Source organism: Peromyscus maniculatus, chromosome 3 (genome assembly GCF_049852395.1).
Source record: "Peromyscus maniculatus bairdii isolate BWxNUB_F1_BW_parent chromosome 3, HU_Pman_BW_mat_3.1, whole genome shotgun sequence".
NCBI lineage: Eukaryota > Metazoa > Chordata > Mammalia > Rodentia > Cricetidae > Peromyscus > Peromyscus maniculatus.
In genome coordinates, this window is record NC_134854.1 from 76,839,629 (window position 1) to 76,853,368 (window position 13,740).

A 13,740-nucleotide genomic window follows, 5' to 3' on the forward strand; every position below is an offset into this window, starting at 1 on the left:
ATGATCCATTCTGACCAGTTGAATGTGAAACCCGCCTCTCAAACCAACCCCTGATTCCACTGGACATTGGATCACAACATAGACAAAACTCCCCGTGACAACTGGCAACTGGCTTCCATGCCTCCCTGCCATAACGAACTCTTACCCTTCTGGAACCCTAGACCAAATTAACTCTTCTATAAGCCACCTTAATTGTGGTGTTTTATCACAGTGATTGAAAAGTAACCAATACAGAGATGATGTAGCTTCTGGGATGTTGAGTTCTATGTTCCAGTTGTAAAATGCTGCCAACTGAGATAACCCATCCTGTGAGTCCTGAATATGTGTGCACTGATACTGATACCGAAAATGTAAAATACAATACCTATGACCAGCTGCAATAAGGTAAACTAGATTTATTAATTTTACAAAACTTGTGTTAACAGAATTCTCACTCAGTAATATCTAATAAAGAATGAAAATAGACAGGTAATCCAAGCTCTTATTTCAATGTTTTCGTGGAGAATAATTAGTGTCAATAAATATTTGCAGTAAAGATACAAAATGGAAATGATTAAATTATTTTCTTCAAGACATTTAGCTTAATGAAGTTTAAAATAGAAACATGTTCCTCAAGCAGTTCATCAGTGTGGCTAGAATCTTGATAAAATTTTATACATTTCTCAATGAGGAGTCAAAACATCCTTGTGGGGAAAAAATCCTTGGGGCAGGCCTATTGCAATCCTCATTACCCAGGAAACTGAGGCAGGAGGATCACAGGTTTAAGGCCAGCCTCAGCAATGTAGTGAGACCCTGTCTCAAAATAAAAATGAAAAGGACCAAGGATGTAGTTTAGAGGTACAGCACTTGCCGAGCGAATGTAAGGCCCAGCACTGAAACAAAGACCAACAAAGCATCCTTTAGCTGGCGTTAAGATTCCATGATGTCAGCACAAAACAACCTGCACATGATCAAGTAGTAGAAACCAATGCACATCACCAGCTTTCACATTTAGAAAAGGACTAAAGCTCAAATACTGCAGCAGCTGGGTGGCCTTAACCTGGCCACATTTAAGAACAACCAATGAAAAGGGACTAGAGCTCTGGAATCCAGAGATAACATTAGGAAAAGCCCAGGGTAATATCATCGTAGAGGCTGCCATGATCTTGGTGGATCCCTATCCTGGGGATTGTACATTATACATAGTGTATTTCCCTCCCTCCTCCCCTTCATCCCTGTGTGTCTTTCTCCACCTTCACCTTGACTTCCAACTTCTTTCTTCCATGTGGAGATAGATAGATACATAGATAGATACATTGAACAGACAGATAGAATGTGCCATGTATGTGTCAATGTAGAGAAAACTGCAACACTTGCTGAAGGCCACTCTCCCATTCCACATTTCTTATATTTATTTTCACTGTGTGTGTGCAGTCTCAGGTACTGGAGCAATTCACAAGGCTGATGGGGGGCATGCAGTGACAGGTGACTGAGGAGACCTGTGTATGCTTCTGAGATTTGCATCGCTAAGAGGAGCATTGTGGGTGAAGGAGGGACCATCTATCTGCCCTTCACAGCTCACTGGGCATATTTGCCTCTGTGGCCCAAATATTAATACCTAGCTTTCCCTTATGGGTTGGTTTTGAATGACAAATACTTTCTTAGATCATGAATTTCATTGCTTATAATTTTTCATGTGCTGTATGCATTCTTATAAGCAATCCATGTAATAACAATAAAAGTAGAAACAGCAACATTTGTTGTGAGTCAGTAGTGCTGTGTGTTAACATAGCTGAATCGTCTCAAAGGTTCCTGGCAGGGGGGCTGGAGAGATGGCTCAGAAGTTAAGAGCACCGACTGCTCTCCCAGAGGTCCTGAGTTCAATTCCCAGCAACCACATGGTGGCTCATAACCATCTATAATGAGATCTGGTGCCCTCTTCTGTATACATAATAAATAAATAAATCATTTAAAAAAAAAAAAAAGGTTCCTGGCAGGAACCACAGAAGGGACGCCTGGGAAGGTGATGATCCAGGCGCTAATTCCACTTCTGGAGGTGATACTCTCTGTCCATCGACCTATGCCATGAAGCACATCTCTGGTGTCTCTTCTTATGAGGGCAAGACGGATGTTAAAGAAAAGCTCTACCTTATATATTCATTTTACATTAATTATAACCTGTAGGTCCTATCTCCACAATGCATTCACAGGGTGTAAGGTTAGAGTAATTGAGTGTGTGTGCTTGTGCATGTATATACAGTCAGGTTAAGTGAAATATGGAAAAATGAACAACTTGGTGAAGCAACATGTTAGAAATATAAGTAAAAAAGTGTAGCAAGCCAGAAGGAAGGCCAGTAGAAAAGAAATGTAAATTGTGGAGAAGTGTGGGACATGGTCTTCATTTCTGGGGCTGGGGCGGGGGTATTTGGAGATCTTTTTGTGATTTTTTTTCTCTCTTTCTAGTGTTAGGGACCTATGGTGATATTTTATTTGTGCTGAAATGTGATTTTATTTGTATGTTAATAAATAAAGTTGCCTGGAGGTCAGAGGTCATAGCCATTAAGCAGAAGTCTGGCGGTGGTAGCACATGCCCTTAATCTGATCACATGGCAGGCAGAGTTTCTGTGTGGTCAAGGACACAGCCAAGAAAGGTGACCCGAACTTTTAATCCCAGTACCAACCATAGAGACTTGGACGTCTGTATAGACAGGCAGTGACGAGGAAATCGTGTGGTAGGGTTTAGAGCCAATGAGAAGGCAGAACAGAAAGGCAATAAAAAGGTCACACAGGAGAAGGTCTCTCTCTCAGGGGAAGGATGGCAGCGAGTGGTAGCTAAAGGGAATCGTGGCTCTTGTTCTTATCTCTTCAGCTTTACTGCATTTGGCTCTGTGTTTCTTATTTACTAAGACCGTTTAGAATTTCATCTACAGGGACCAAACTCAGGGTCTTACTTAGCAGGGTGAACACTAAAGACAGTCTTAGAAGGAGAAAAAAGAGACAATGGCACATGACTGTGAAGAAATAGAGGCTGAGAATTTTATAAATATGACAATAAGAACAACAAACCGCTCAAATTATAGTTTCCGAATGCTCAAGAAACCCAGGCAGGATGCACACCCAGTGTCCTAGTTAGCTTTCTGCTGGTGTGACAAGGACCATGACTGAAAGCAACATGGAGAGCAAAGGGGTCACTTTAGCCTACTTCCTGGTCACTATGGATCACTGCAGGAAGCCAGGACAGGAACTAACTCAAGGCAGGAACCTTGAGGCAGGAAGTGAGATGGAAGCCATGGAGATGTGCTGTGTGGTCGTATCATGTTCCCCAAAATATTATGCACGCTAATAAACTTATCTGGGGTCACAGAACAGAACAGCCACAATATTAAACATAGAGGATAGGCAGTGGTAGCACACACCTTTAATCCTAGCTTTCCAGAGGCAAAGATCTACCTGGATCTCTGTGTGTTCAAGGATACAGCCAAGCATGGTGACTCATGCCTTTAATCCAGAAAGCGAGCATTTAATCCCAGGGAGTGATGACAGAAAGCAGAAAGGTATATAAGGCGTGAAGTCCAGAAACTAGAAGCATTTGGCTGGTTAAGCTTTTAGGCTTCTAGCAACAGTACAGCTGAGATTCATTCGGATATGAGGACTCAGAGTCTTCCAGTTTGAGGAAACAGGATCAGCTGAGGAACTGGCAAGGTGAGGAAGCTGTGGCTTGTTCTGCTTCTCTAATCTTCCAGCATTCACCCCAATACGTGGCTCCAGGTTTGATTTTATTAATAAGACCATTTAAGATTCATGCTACAGTGCTGCTTGCTTCCCCTGGCTTCCCAGTTTCCTTTCTTATGCCCAGAGGTAGCACCACCACAGTGAGTTGGACCTTCCCATTTCAATCATTAACCAAATAGATAGGAGGTAGGAAGGTAGATAGATAGATAGATAGATAGATAGATAGATAGATAGATAGATAGATAGATAGATTATGCCCTACAGGCTTGCTTACAGGCCATTCTGATAGGGTCATTTTCCCAATTGCCATTTCTTCTTCCCAGATGGCTCTAGTTTTTAATCAAGTCAGAAAAAAAATAAACCACTCAATGACAACAACAACAAGGACACCCATATTAATACCTTTTGGGTTCAAGCAGTAGAACTGCTGGAAAATAAGACAGAGATCATCTTGAAAGGCATTATGCAGAACAAAACACAAATCACATTCAAAGCAGCATCAGAAAAGCTAATGTCTGACTCCTCTTCACAAGGGTGCAGGAGAGGACAGAAGTCACAGCCTTCAGGAGCTCAGAGAAAACAATTAAATTATTCCATTTCATGAGACATAGCTTTCACAGTCTTTCTCAATCAAAGTCAGCCTCCTATTGCATGGGACATGACCATCACAATCAAAGTCAGCCTCCTATTGCATGGGACATGACCATGACAATCCATAGCAGCCTCCCATTGCATGGGACATGACCATCACAATCCATGGCAGCCTCCCATTGCATGGGACATGACCATCACAATCAATGAAAGCCTCCCATTGCATGGGACATGACCATCACAATCAATGAAAGTCTCCCATTGCATGGGACGTGACCATCACAATTCATGGCAACCTCCCATTGTATGGGACGTGGCCTTCCCTGTGGCACAAATCTTAAAAGTTCTTATTAATAAAAACAAACCTGGAGCCAGTTATTGGGGTGAATGCTGGAAGATCAGAGAAGCAGAACAAGCCACAGCCACCTCACCTTGCCAATTCCTCAGCTGATCCTGTTTCCTCAGACTGAAAGCTTCTGAGTCCTCATCCAAAATGGATCTCAGCTGAACTGTGCTGCTCAAAGCCTAAAAGCTTAACCAGGCTCTAGGTCCTGGTCCTCAAGCCTTAAATACCTTTCTGCTTTCTGCCATCATTTCCTGGGATTAAAGGTGTGAGTCACCATGCCTGGCTTTTTCCAGTGTGGCTTTAAACTCACAGAGATCCAGATGGATCTCTGCCTCCAGAAGGCCAGGATTAAATGTGTGAATGCCACCATTTTCTGGCCTCTATGTCTGTCTAGTGGCTGTTCTGTTCTCTGACCCCAGATAAATTTATTAGGGTGCACGATATATTTTTGGGGAACACAATATCACCACACTTCCCAATCAAAGCTGAGAGAGCAACACTTAAAGACAAAAATAGAGAACATGATGTCAGCACATATTTCTAAAATAAATGCTTAAGAGTTTTTGTGAGGGGATAAAAGTGCATAGAACATGATGGCAGCTGACAGGTTAAATATGTGGTGAATTCTCAGTGAGTACTAGTTGGATCAAATGCTGTAATAATGCCTGTTTAAACCAGATATAGAATTGTTTTTTAATAGCAAAAAACAGGAGCATAGGTAAAGAATAAAATATTACGAGGTTCTCACCTGTGTCTGGAAAATAGTAAAATTCTAATTTATATTAGCATTAAGTAAGTCTAGCATTCATATTGTGCTGGTACTATTATAAAGCAATTTCAAAAGAATAATATCTCACAGGTCTATTGATGGAAATAATAAAATGACATAAAACTCTAAGGAGTTAAAACTAAAGGAAACAGAAATATAGACCCAAAGGGAACAAATAAAAACCATATAACAAGACAGTAGATTCTTAAAAAAAAAAATCAGTAATTACATTAAATGCAAATGTATGACTTTAAATTTAAAATATTGTTGGGATCCACAAAAAATAAAACACATTATACTGTGTAAAAAGAAACATATCTAAAATAGGATGCCATAAAACGACAGGGAAATGCTGAAAAAAAGAAAGGTATCCCATGTGCACACTTTCAAAAGAAACTTTGTGTAGTTACACTACTATCAATCAAGTTGACTAAGATGAGAAGCATTACTACAAACAAAAAGGATAGTTCACAGGAAAGGAAGATTTAGTGCCAGGAATGTGTAACAGGGATTCTATGGCTGTATGCAGTTAGCAGCACAAAGTAAAAGGAAAAATAGAACAGTCTTGAATCATAGTGGGAGATTTTAAGAGATCTCTCTTGTCGGCTATAGGACACAGAGGGGTAGTGGGGGGAAGGAGACAGAGACAGAGAGAAATGAGAGACTGAGACATAGACAGAGAGGAGAGATAGACAGAGAGAGGAGACAGAGATAGAGACAGAGAAAGGAGAGAGAGACAGAGACATAGGTATAGAGAGACACAGAGAGACAGACACAATGAGACAGATGGAGACAGAGAGGAAGAGGGAGAGAGAGACAGAGAGACAGAGACAGAGACAGAACTGTTCTATCCATCTATATAGCCCATGAAGCACAATGACTGTCAGGGCAAGATATGCCCAAGCCCATGAGAGTAGATTTTTCTTGTGCTAACCACCAGCCATCTAATTGGACTTAAAGCCCACTCAGTAGGAGAAGATTCATGCCTGGTTTTGTAAACCTAACCAAATACCCATGGCTGGTAAGGTCATAGACCATAGAGAAGAACATGCTGCTATCAGCTCTCTAAACTATTGTGATTACCAACTATATTCTAAGTATCTTTCCTTAAATCCACAGAGGAGTGCAACTTTGACCTCTCATCACAGAAGCTTCTTTTTGTAGCAGACAGAGACATCCCAGAAATGCATAACTGATCAAATTCAGAGAACAACTGACTGTAGGGTGCCCATCGACAACAAAACCCCAACACCCAAAGCTTAGGGAACACTGTAGAAGAGGGCCTGGGAAGATAAGAAGAGCCAGAGGACCAGGACATCTGCTTCCAGATTGTGTCTTCTACAGAAGACAGAGAGTAACACCCATGACATTAACAATATGGTCACCCAAACAAGACTCACACAATGACAACACCAGTTGACATTCCAACATAGATGGAGGACATCTCATAAGACCCCAATCCTGGTGAAGAGCTATGGTCAATTAATGGCTGATAAGAGTGGGTGAATGAGTCTTCTCCAGGGATGAGCCCTCCATTAGGTTATCCAGTCTCATGTGGTCAGCCTTAAATACATAAACATATAGGCAATGCTAATATGGACTCAGCAGGCTATATTTGTTTATATGTATGCATGTATGTGCATATGTACCAATAATAATTAAAGAAGAAGTTGTAAATTTGAGAGGGAGTTTGGGGACACAGGGGTTGTTTGGGAAGGGTGAGTGTAAGTGATGTAAATTCTCAAAATAATAAGTGTAAAAATGTTTTTTTTAAAGACTTTGATTGACATAAGCATTACAACTGCGAACTGAGGAATGAAATCACTTTAAAAGTATACAGGGAATGTTTGCCAAAAATAACCACTTCGAGGTTTTGAAGTAAATTTCAAATGGTTGAAATTATAAAGGATATGTGGGCTTTTAAAGCACAAAGCTACAATAGAGTATATTCCTTTTAGTTTATAATAAATGCAAGAATGGAAGAGCCAAAATAATTGAAAATTAATCAATGCACTTAAAAATAATATACTGACCAAAGGGGATAAAATACAATGGAAATTATGAATGCCTCAGCTCAATAAAACTATAATGGATTTTTGTGTACACTTAAGACCAAGCTCAACATAGATGTAACATCTGTTGAGCGCACATATAAAGTGAAGGCAAAAGCTTTGTATTCTAGGCCTCTGTCTTAAAGAATTTTAAAAGACAGCAAATAATTCACTCCCGCAACGTGCTCCCCAACTGCATACCTGGTGGAATTTATCCACGCTTCGCACATAACCAGCCACGTCATTATCAGATTTGAAGATCTTCCAAACCACTTTTTCAGCCTTTTTATATTGCTGTGCTCCATTCCAATCCATGGCCAGCAAGGAGCGCTCTGTCAGGGCCGCTGCCACGATGATGTCCAGTTGGCCATTGTAAAGCAGAACCTGAAATGAAGTCCAGCCCTCAGCAAGTATGGAATTCAGAGGGGAAAATGAGCAAACTCAGGGACAGAGGGTGAACGTGAGTCAGACTTGGGAACCTGAGCTTTGGAGCCAGTGTCCCAAGAGGCTAGCCTCACAGATCTGAGGCTCCCTTCCTTCCAGGTCGCCACACACACCGACAACCTGAAAGAAACTCTGGTCCTGTCTTAGCCAATGCATCCCTCCAAACTTAATTCATCATAGTCAACAGATAACTGTGTCCCAAAAGATAAGCAAAGAGGCTTTTCTGGACTCTGCACAATGTTGATCTCTTCAGTCTCCAATTTGACTGGAATGGAGCCCTTCGGTTGAGTCCTCAAATTGAATTTCACTGTGGCTGTTCTTTCTGCCTTCGCTATGCAGCCTTCTTAAAAGGTTTAAGCAAATGTCAAAGCCGTGTGTGTGTGTGTGTGTGTGTGTGTGTGTGTGTGTGTGTGTGTGTGTGTGTGTGTGTTCATGTAAGCTTGAACAACTCACTTGGCTGTCTAGAGGGAAGTATATTTCAATGGAACCAAGGAATGCTATACTTTGAATTTTACATTGCTTGGGCCTTCTATGTCATTTGTAGCAACTACAGCTTCTTCAAATAGAAAGATAGACAGAAGTTCTCAAGTCTGTTGACCCCGGGACATTGCCAAGACTTCTTTGTTTTACTGTGATGGCCGCTCATCCAGAGCGAGGGGAGTCCTTCCATTCCAGAGCACACCTTTTCCTCCCATATGAATGGATACCATAAAGAATGCTGGGGTGGCTTTTCTTCTCCCCACACAATTCAATAGTTTACATGTCAAGGGGTCAGAGGTATGGATACTTTCTGTTCCCAGTAACCCTATTCTGTCAAATTCACTCTAGAAAAAAAAAATTCATCTAACTATGCTCCTTGAGTTTGATTTATAACCAAGACCATAGTAAAACCCAACATCTTGTAACTGGTGCAGAGCTAAATGCACGGTGGTACAGGACTTCTATGGGATGATGTAAAGTCATGTAAGTATTTGGTTGAGCCATGAAGTGAGGTGGGATATGCTTATCATGGGACTGAAGTGTGAAAGCTGAAAGTCAAACATAAGCCAGATTACAATTCCCTTACTCAACGTACATACAAACACACATATATGAAATGAAAAGTTTGGAAAATAATGTGGTTCATTAATTTCCACAGTGGAGACCTGAGCCACCCCTCCTTTGTTTGACAATCTCCTGACATTGTTCACACGGTAACAAGGTCGTGATGATCATAAAGCATTGCCACTTTGCCTGATCGAGAGGTTTTCCTAGGCTCTGTACAGCTTTGACCTACTCCCTGGCTCAGCCTTGGCCTGAGTGGAGACCTTTGGTTCAGGTCCTCAAATTGGATATCAAGTGTTTGCTACATATGTTTCCAGCTCTGCATGGCACAGCTTCCTAAAAGGCTTAAATGTAATTAAAAAGCCCAGGACTTTGACACGCTCCCAACCCTCAAACAGAGGTGGGATAGGATTCCGGCTAAGATGAAAGCATCCTGGACCTCCACCACAGCAACACTCAGCCTTTCATGTCGCTCAGCCACCACCGCCCCCCTTCTCCTACACAGGAACCCACAGGAAAAAGTCCTTGATGGATTTAAGGCCATTTGTAAAGATTTGACTCAACTGAGCAATAAAATATTTGCATTGTTTATACAAAACACTGCCTCAAAGGCTTCTAGTACTTATGGTCTGTGCAAAGCCTTGTACAGCTGTTTCAGCAAAAAGTATGGAAACAATCACATGTGATGGGTACCAGTGAACAAGGCTCAAATGCTTCACTATTCTAGGAAGGCCTCATTAGGGCTGATTAACAAAGATAATCACATACAAAGTAATTCTCCTCCCAGAGTTCAGTGAAAAGATGCTGATTAATTAGCAATTCGCCAGGTTGTCTGCTCATCTGGGCTGTCCATGGCCATGCTATGAGCTAGCATCTTCTCCCAGATGTGTCCCTGGAAGCTACCTTTTTTTTTTTTTAAGTCATCACTGTACCTTAGAAGCCAAAGTAAGGTTGTTCCCTTGTTTCTCTTTTCAATCTTAAGGGACAATAACAAAAGTCATAGCTTACAGGCTTGTCTGCACAGTACTGCAGCGTGTGTTTGCTGATCTGAACTGAGACACAGCCCACCCCTGAGCTGATTTCCTTACCATTCCAAACTCTGGGACAAGGTAGTGAGGACCAACATGCACAATTTTGCGTATGAAATGATGTAGGAGACTCACTTTGGGGGGACAATGAATAGCCTTCCTTTTCAAAGCAAGGCACACACTTTTAATTCCTAAAAGGCACACAAATCAAATGCAGCAAAAGAGAAATTAAATAAATGGTTGTGACCATCATGGCTGCCAACGTGGCTTTTTGCTAAAGCATACTTCCACATGCGTCTATGAGGATGTTTCTAGAGACAACTGGCATGTAGGTTAGTGAACTGAGTGAGTCAGGGAACATCTGCCCTGAACATGAATGGTACCCTCCAACAGGAATAACAAAAAGTCAGGAATAACGGAAGCCTGTGAGCCACATGCTCCATCTTCTTCAGCAGATACTGTGTGTTACTGCCATTTCTCAAAGGTTTTCCAGATTCTCCAGGTTTTCAACACACATTCACACCAGTCACACCCTGGAGTTAAGGTGGGTGGCTTCTTGGTTTTTATCAGGCAACCTCTAGACTGAATGAATGGGCAAAAAAAGCCCCGGATGCAGCATCTGTGAGCTGAGAGCCCAAGTAAGTGTAGTCTGGAAGCCATGAGCATGTGCCATTTACTCACATCTAGAGAGATACGGAGATCTCAGGGCCATGCCTGACCCCACACTCCTGCAGACAATGAAAGATGTACACATGCCCCGGCTTTTCCCAGATAGGTCGGCAGGGCTCTAACTCCTAGACTGAGGAGTTTCCCAGGACCAGGCTTGTCAGTGGTAAAGCAGGAGAGTTATGCAAACTTAGATGAAAAAAAAAATGCTTATTGTATAAAAAAATCAATCAAAAATTGCACTCTATTTGTTTATACTCTATAATTGCTGTGTTTTTAAAAACACATGCATGCTTTCAACTTGTGACAAGAATGAGGAAATGTGCTGTCAGTTTCAAGGCAGCCAAAGGATGCTCGATGTGTTTCATAGCTTGGTGTTGAGTGTTTTAGATCACATGGTTACTGTGCTGTCATAATAAAAAAACTGTATCATAGACAGGGACAAAGCGGGTGCCTCGGTTTAACAAAGGATATGACTAAGGAAAGCACTTGCAAACCTCCAATATGACCAGTCCTGTTTCTCATAGCAACTAGATGAAACAGCTTCATTTGGGGTCTTAGACAATCTTGAAACCTCATTCCCAAACCGAAGCATTTAGGAGCAAGAGATCAGGCGATCAGGATGACAATCGCCTTTTCATCTTTGACAAAAAGCAGAGAGGGTGGGCTAGTGAGGTGACTCAGTTGGTAAAGTGACTTGCTACCAGGTTTGACTTTAACCCTTGGAACCCGCATGTGAAAGAAGAGAACTGACTTCATTTTAGAGCTCTCTCATTACATCCACATGTGTCCTGTGGCACAATCATCCACGCGTACACAGGTACACACATACATCTGCCTGCACCCTGAAGGTGTCTATGGCCTTCCTGGGTCTGCTGTGGGATGCCATGAGCTGTCTAAGGAAGGAGCTCTCTATGTGCTTGCTGTACCTACCCCACTCCATACTCCCACAGAATGTATTGATGCTTGGAGGGCGGAGATTCCACTCCACAAAGGTTTTACGTCATGCTATGTGGAACCGTGTGCTGTTTTGTCTCATCAGGTCCACTCTCTTTTCTCTTGGTTACTACTTTTGGTACCCAGTACTCATTGGGCACAGCTCCTCAGAGACTGTCACTCCTGGTTTCCTGCTTCTGCAGGAAGAACGGGTATGTGAATGAGGATAAGGGACTCAAAGCTCTTCCCCTACAATTTGGCTGGTGGGCAAAGGGACACAGGGGACCCGAATAGTATGCAAACCCCCTCTCCTATGTAAGTGTCCCAAACCTCTTTGGTTCCTTTCTTTTCTCATCTCAGTCCTTCACGAGTCCTGAGAATTTGGTGATCCATTAATATCTTTTCATCGATATTCCCATGTTTCCACTGCTAAATGCTGGGAAATCTAGATGCACACAGCACTGGGCCAGTGATGCTCATGTCCATATGCTGAGACTAGGAGCACCAAGATGTGAGCGTTAACTTCACAGAGGTTCTGTTTGCTGTTCTGGGCACAACAGAAGTGAGAGTCAATGAGCGCATTGGCTCCACGCTTCCAACACAAAAACCTGCTGTGCAGTGGTTCAGAGTGGCATCTCCCTCTTATTCAGTTTCCCGATTAGCTTACAACGACTCAAAAGGATCCATGAAGCACTTCTAAAGTAAACCTTCATGACCCATGATGGACTCCCATGTGAGATTCAGACACAGATCTGCGGCAGGAGGACATGTAGCCAGGGTAAGTCTGCACTCACATACCCCAACTCTTGAGAGGGTAGCCAGTGTTCCAATACTTGTTTTATGAAATTGGTCATAACACCTCAGTTTTTCTTGATAGAGCCATAACTTATTAAATTATCGCTCTCAAAGCACTTAGGAGCCTGGAATTCAAGATCACAAGGAATTTCCCAACATTAAATGCCATGCAAGTGTGGTCAATGGTAGTGCTCAACAACAACAACCACAAAAAGTCTTGAATAATACTAGACCCCACTGTTGTTCTGTCGTGGGAGGCATGCTAAGCATCTTACAAAAGGCCCAGAAGGCAGATGTTAGGGACTCCATTTTCAATGCCAGGTGGCAGAGATGCAGAGAGGCATGCCAGCAGACCCATGGTTGTGTGGGGTGCAGAGAACAAAGCCCAAACCATGCTTCTGATAACCCTCTTCCACAGTGCATCACTGTCAAAGGTCTCTGTTTGCAGAGACCAAGTCAAACTCAAGGTAAACATAATCCTTTGGACTGAAGAATGCCTACTTATAGTTAACACCACAGACTCTGCCCGGGTTTGCACCCCAGCTCTGAGCAAAATAGCAGATTTACCTCAACTAAGCTACTAGACCCATCCACCAACATCTCCTCACCCATAAAATGGGGATAAAAAGCATATAAGAATCGGGAGAATTGTGTGATACATGCACACAGTGCTCACAGTATCCTAGGCATGGAAAAACAATCAACATTTCTGGTAATAATCTTATCACAGTCACCTTTAAGGCAAAATTCACAACAGCTTGGTATTTTCCAAATGAAATGTGTGACTAAGGCCAAAAAAATTAGAATCTGACACAGCTGTGCTGGACCACAATCTGACAGCCAACAGCAGAGGCTTGTAAAGGCCCGTGAAACGTGCAGACAGAAGTCGTGAACCCCAGCCCTGGCCTCCCCAACCAGGCCTGTGCTCCCTGAGTGAACTTTGATATGTCACCAACTCATTCTGAGCCCTAAATTCTCCTGGAAGAGTAGAATCTCAATAGCTCAGAGTTTGGGGAGGGTCAAGTCATATATGAAAGTGTCCTGTGATCTAAAGTGCAGGGGTCGACCAAGGTCATTGCTGCTCTTCATCAAGTCCAAAGGCAAACTTAAAATATGTATTTCTATTGCAGTACAAATGTCCCTATTGGCTGCCTGAGACCCGCGTTCATCAGCATTATTCATGGTGGATGTCCACCGTACTACAGCCTACCAGGAGGCAGAGGACAGACCAATATACCTTCAGAGACCCATCCCAGTGACTTACTTCTGCCAGCCAGGCCCCACTTCCTAAAAGCTCCACAGTCCCCCAAGTTAGTGCCACCAGCTGTGGAGTGAGAGGCATGAATGTGCCAGGGACAT

The 13,740-nt window shown here is 42.5% G+C and overlaps 1 protein-coding gene across 4 annotated transcripts in view; it reads right to left on the minus strand.

Annotated features, from left to right (window-relative positions):
• Cpvl (carboxypeptidase vitellogenic like) overlaps positions 1 to 13,740 on the minus strand; it is a 105,854-nt gene that overhangs the window by 22,310 nt on the left and 69,804 nt on the right. For all 4 annotated transcript variants that reach the window (XM_015985776.3, XM_042273348.2, XM_042273347.2 and 1 more), the window contains one exon: positions 7,670 to 7,852. In XM_015985776.3, the coding sequence (XP_015841262.2) occupies positions 7,670 to 7,852 (183 nt within the window). The remainder of the gene's footprint in view (positions 1 to 7,669; positions 7,853 to 13,740) is intronic.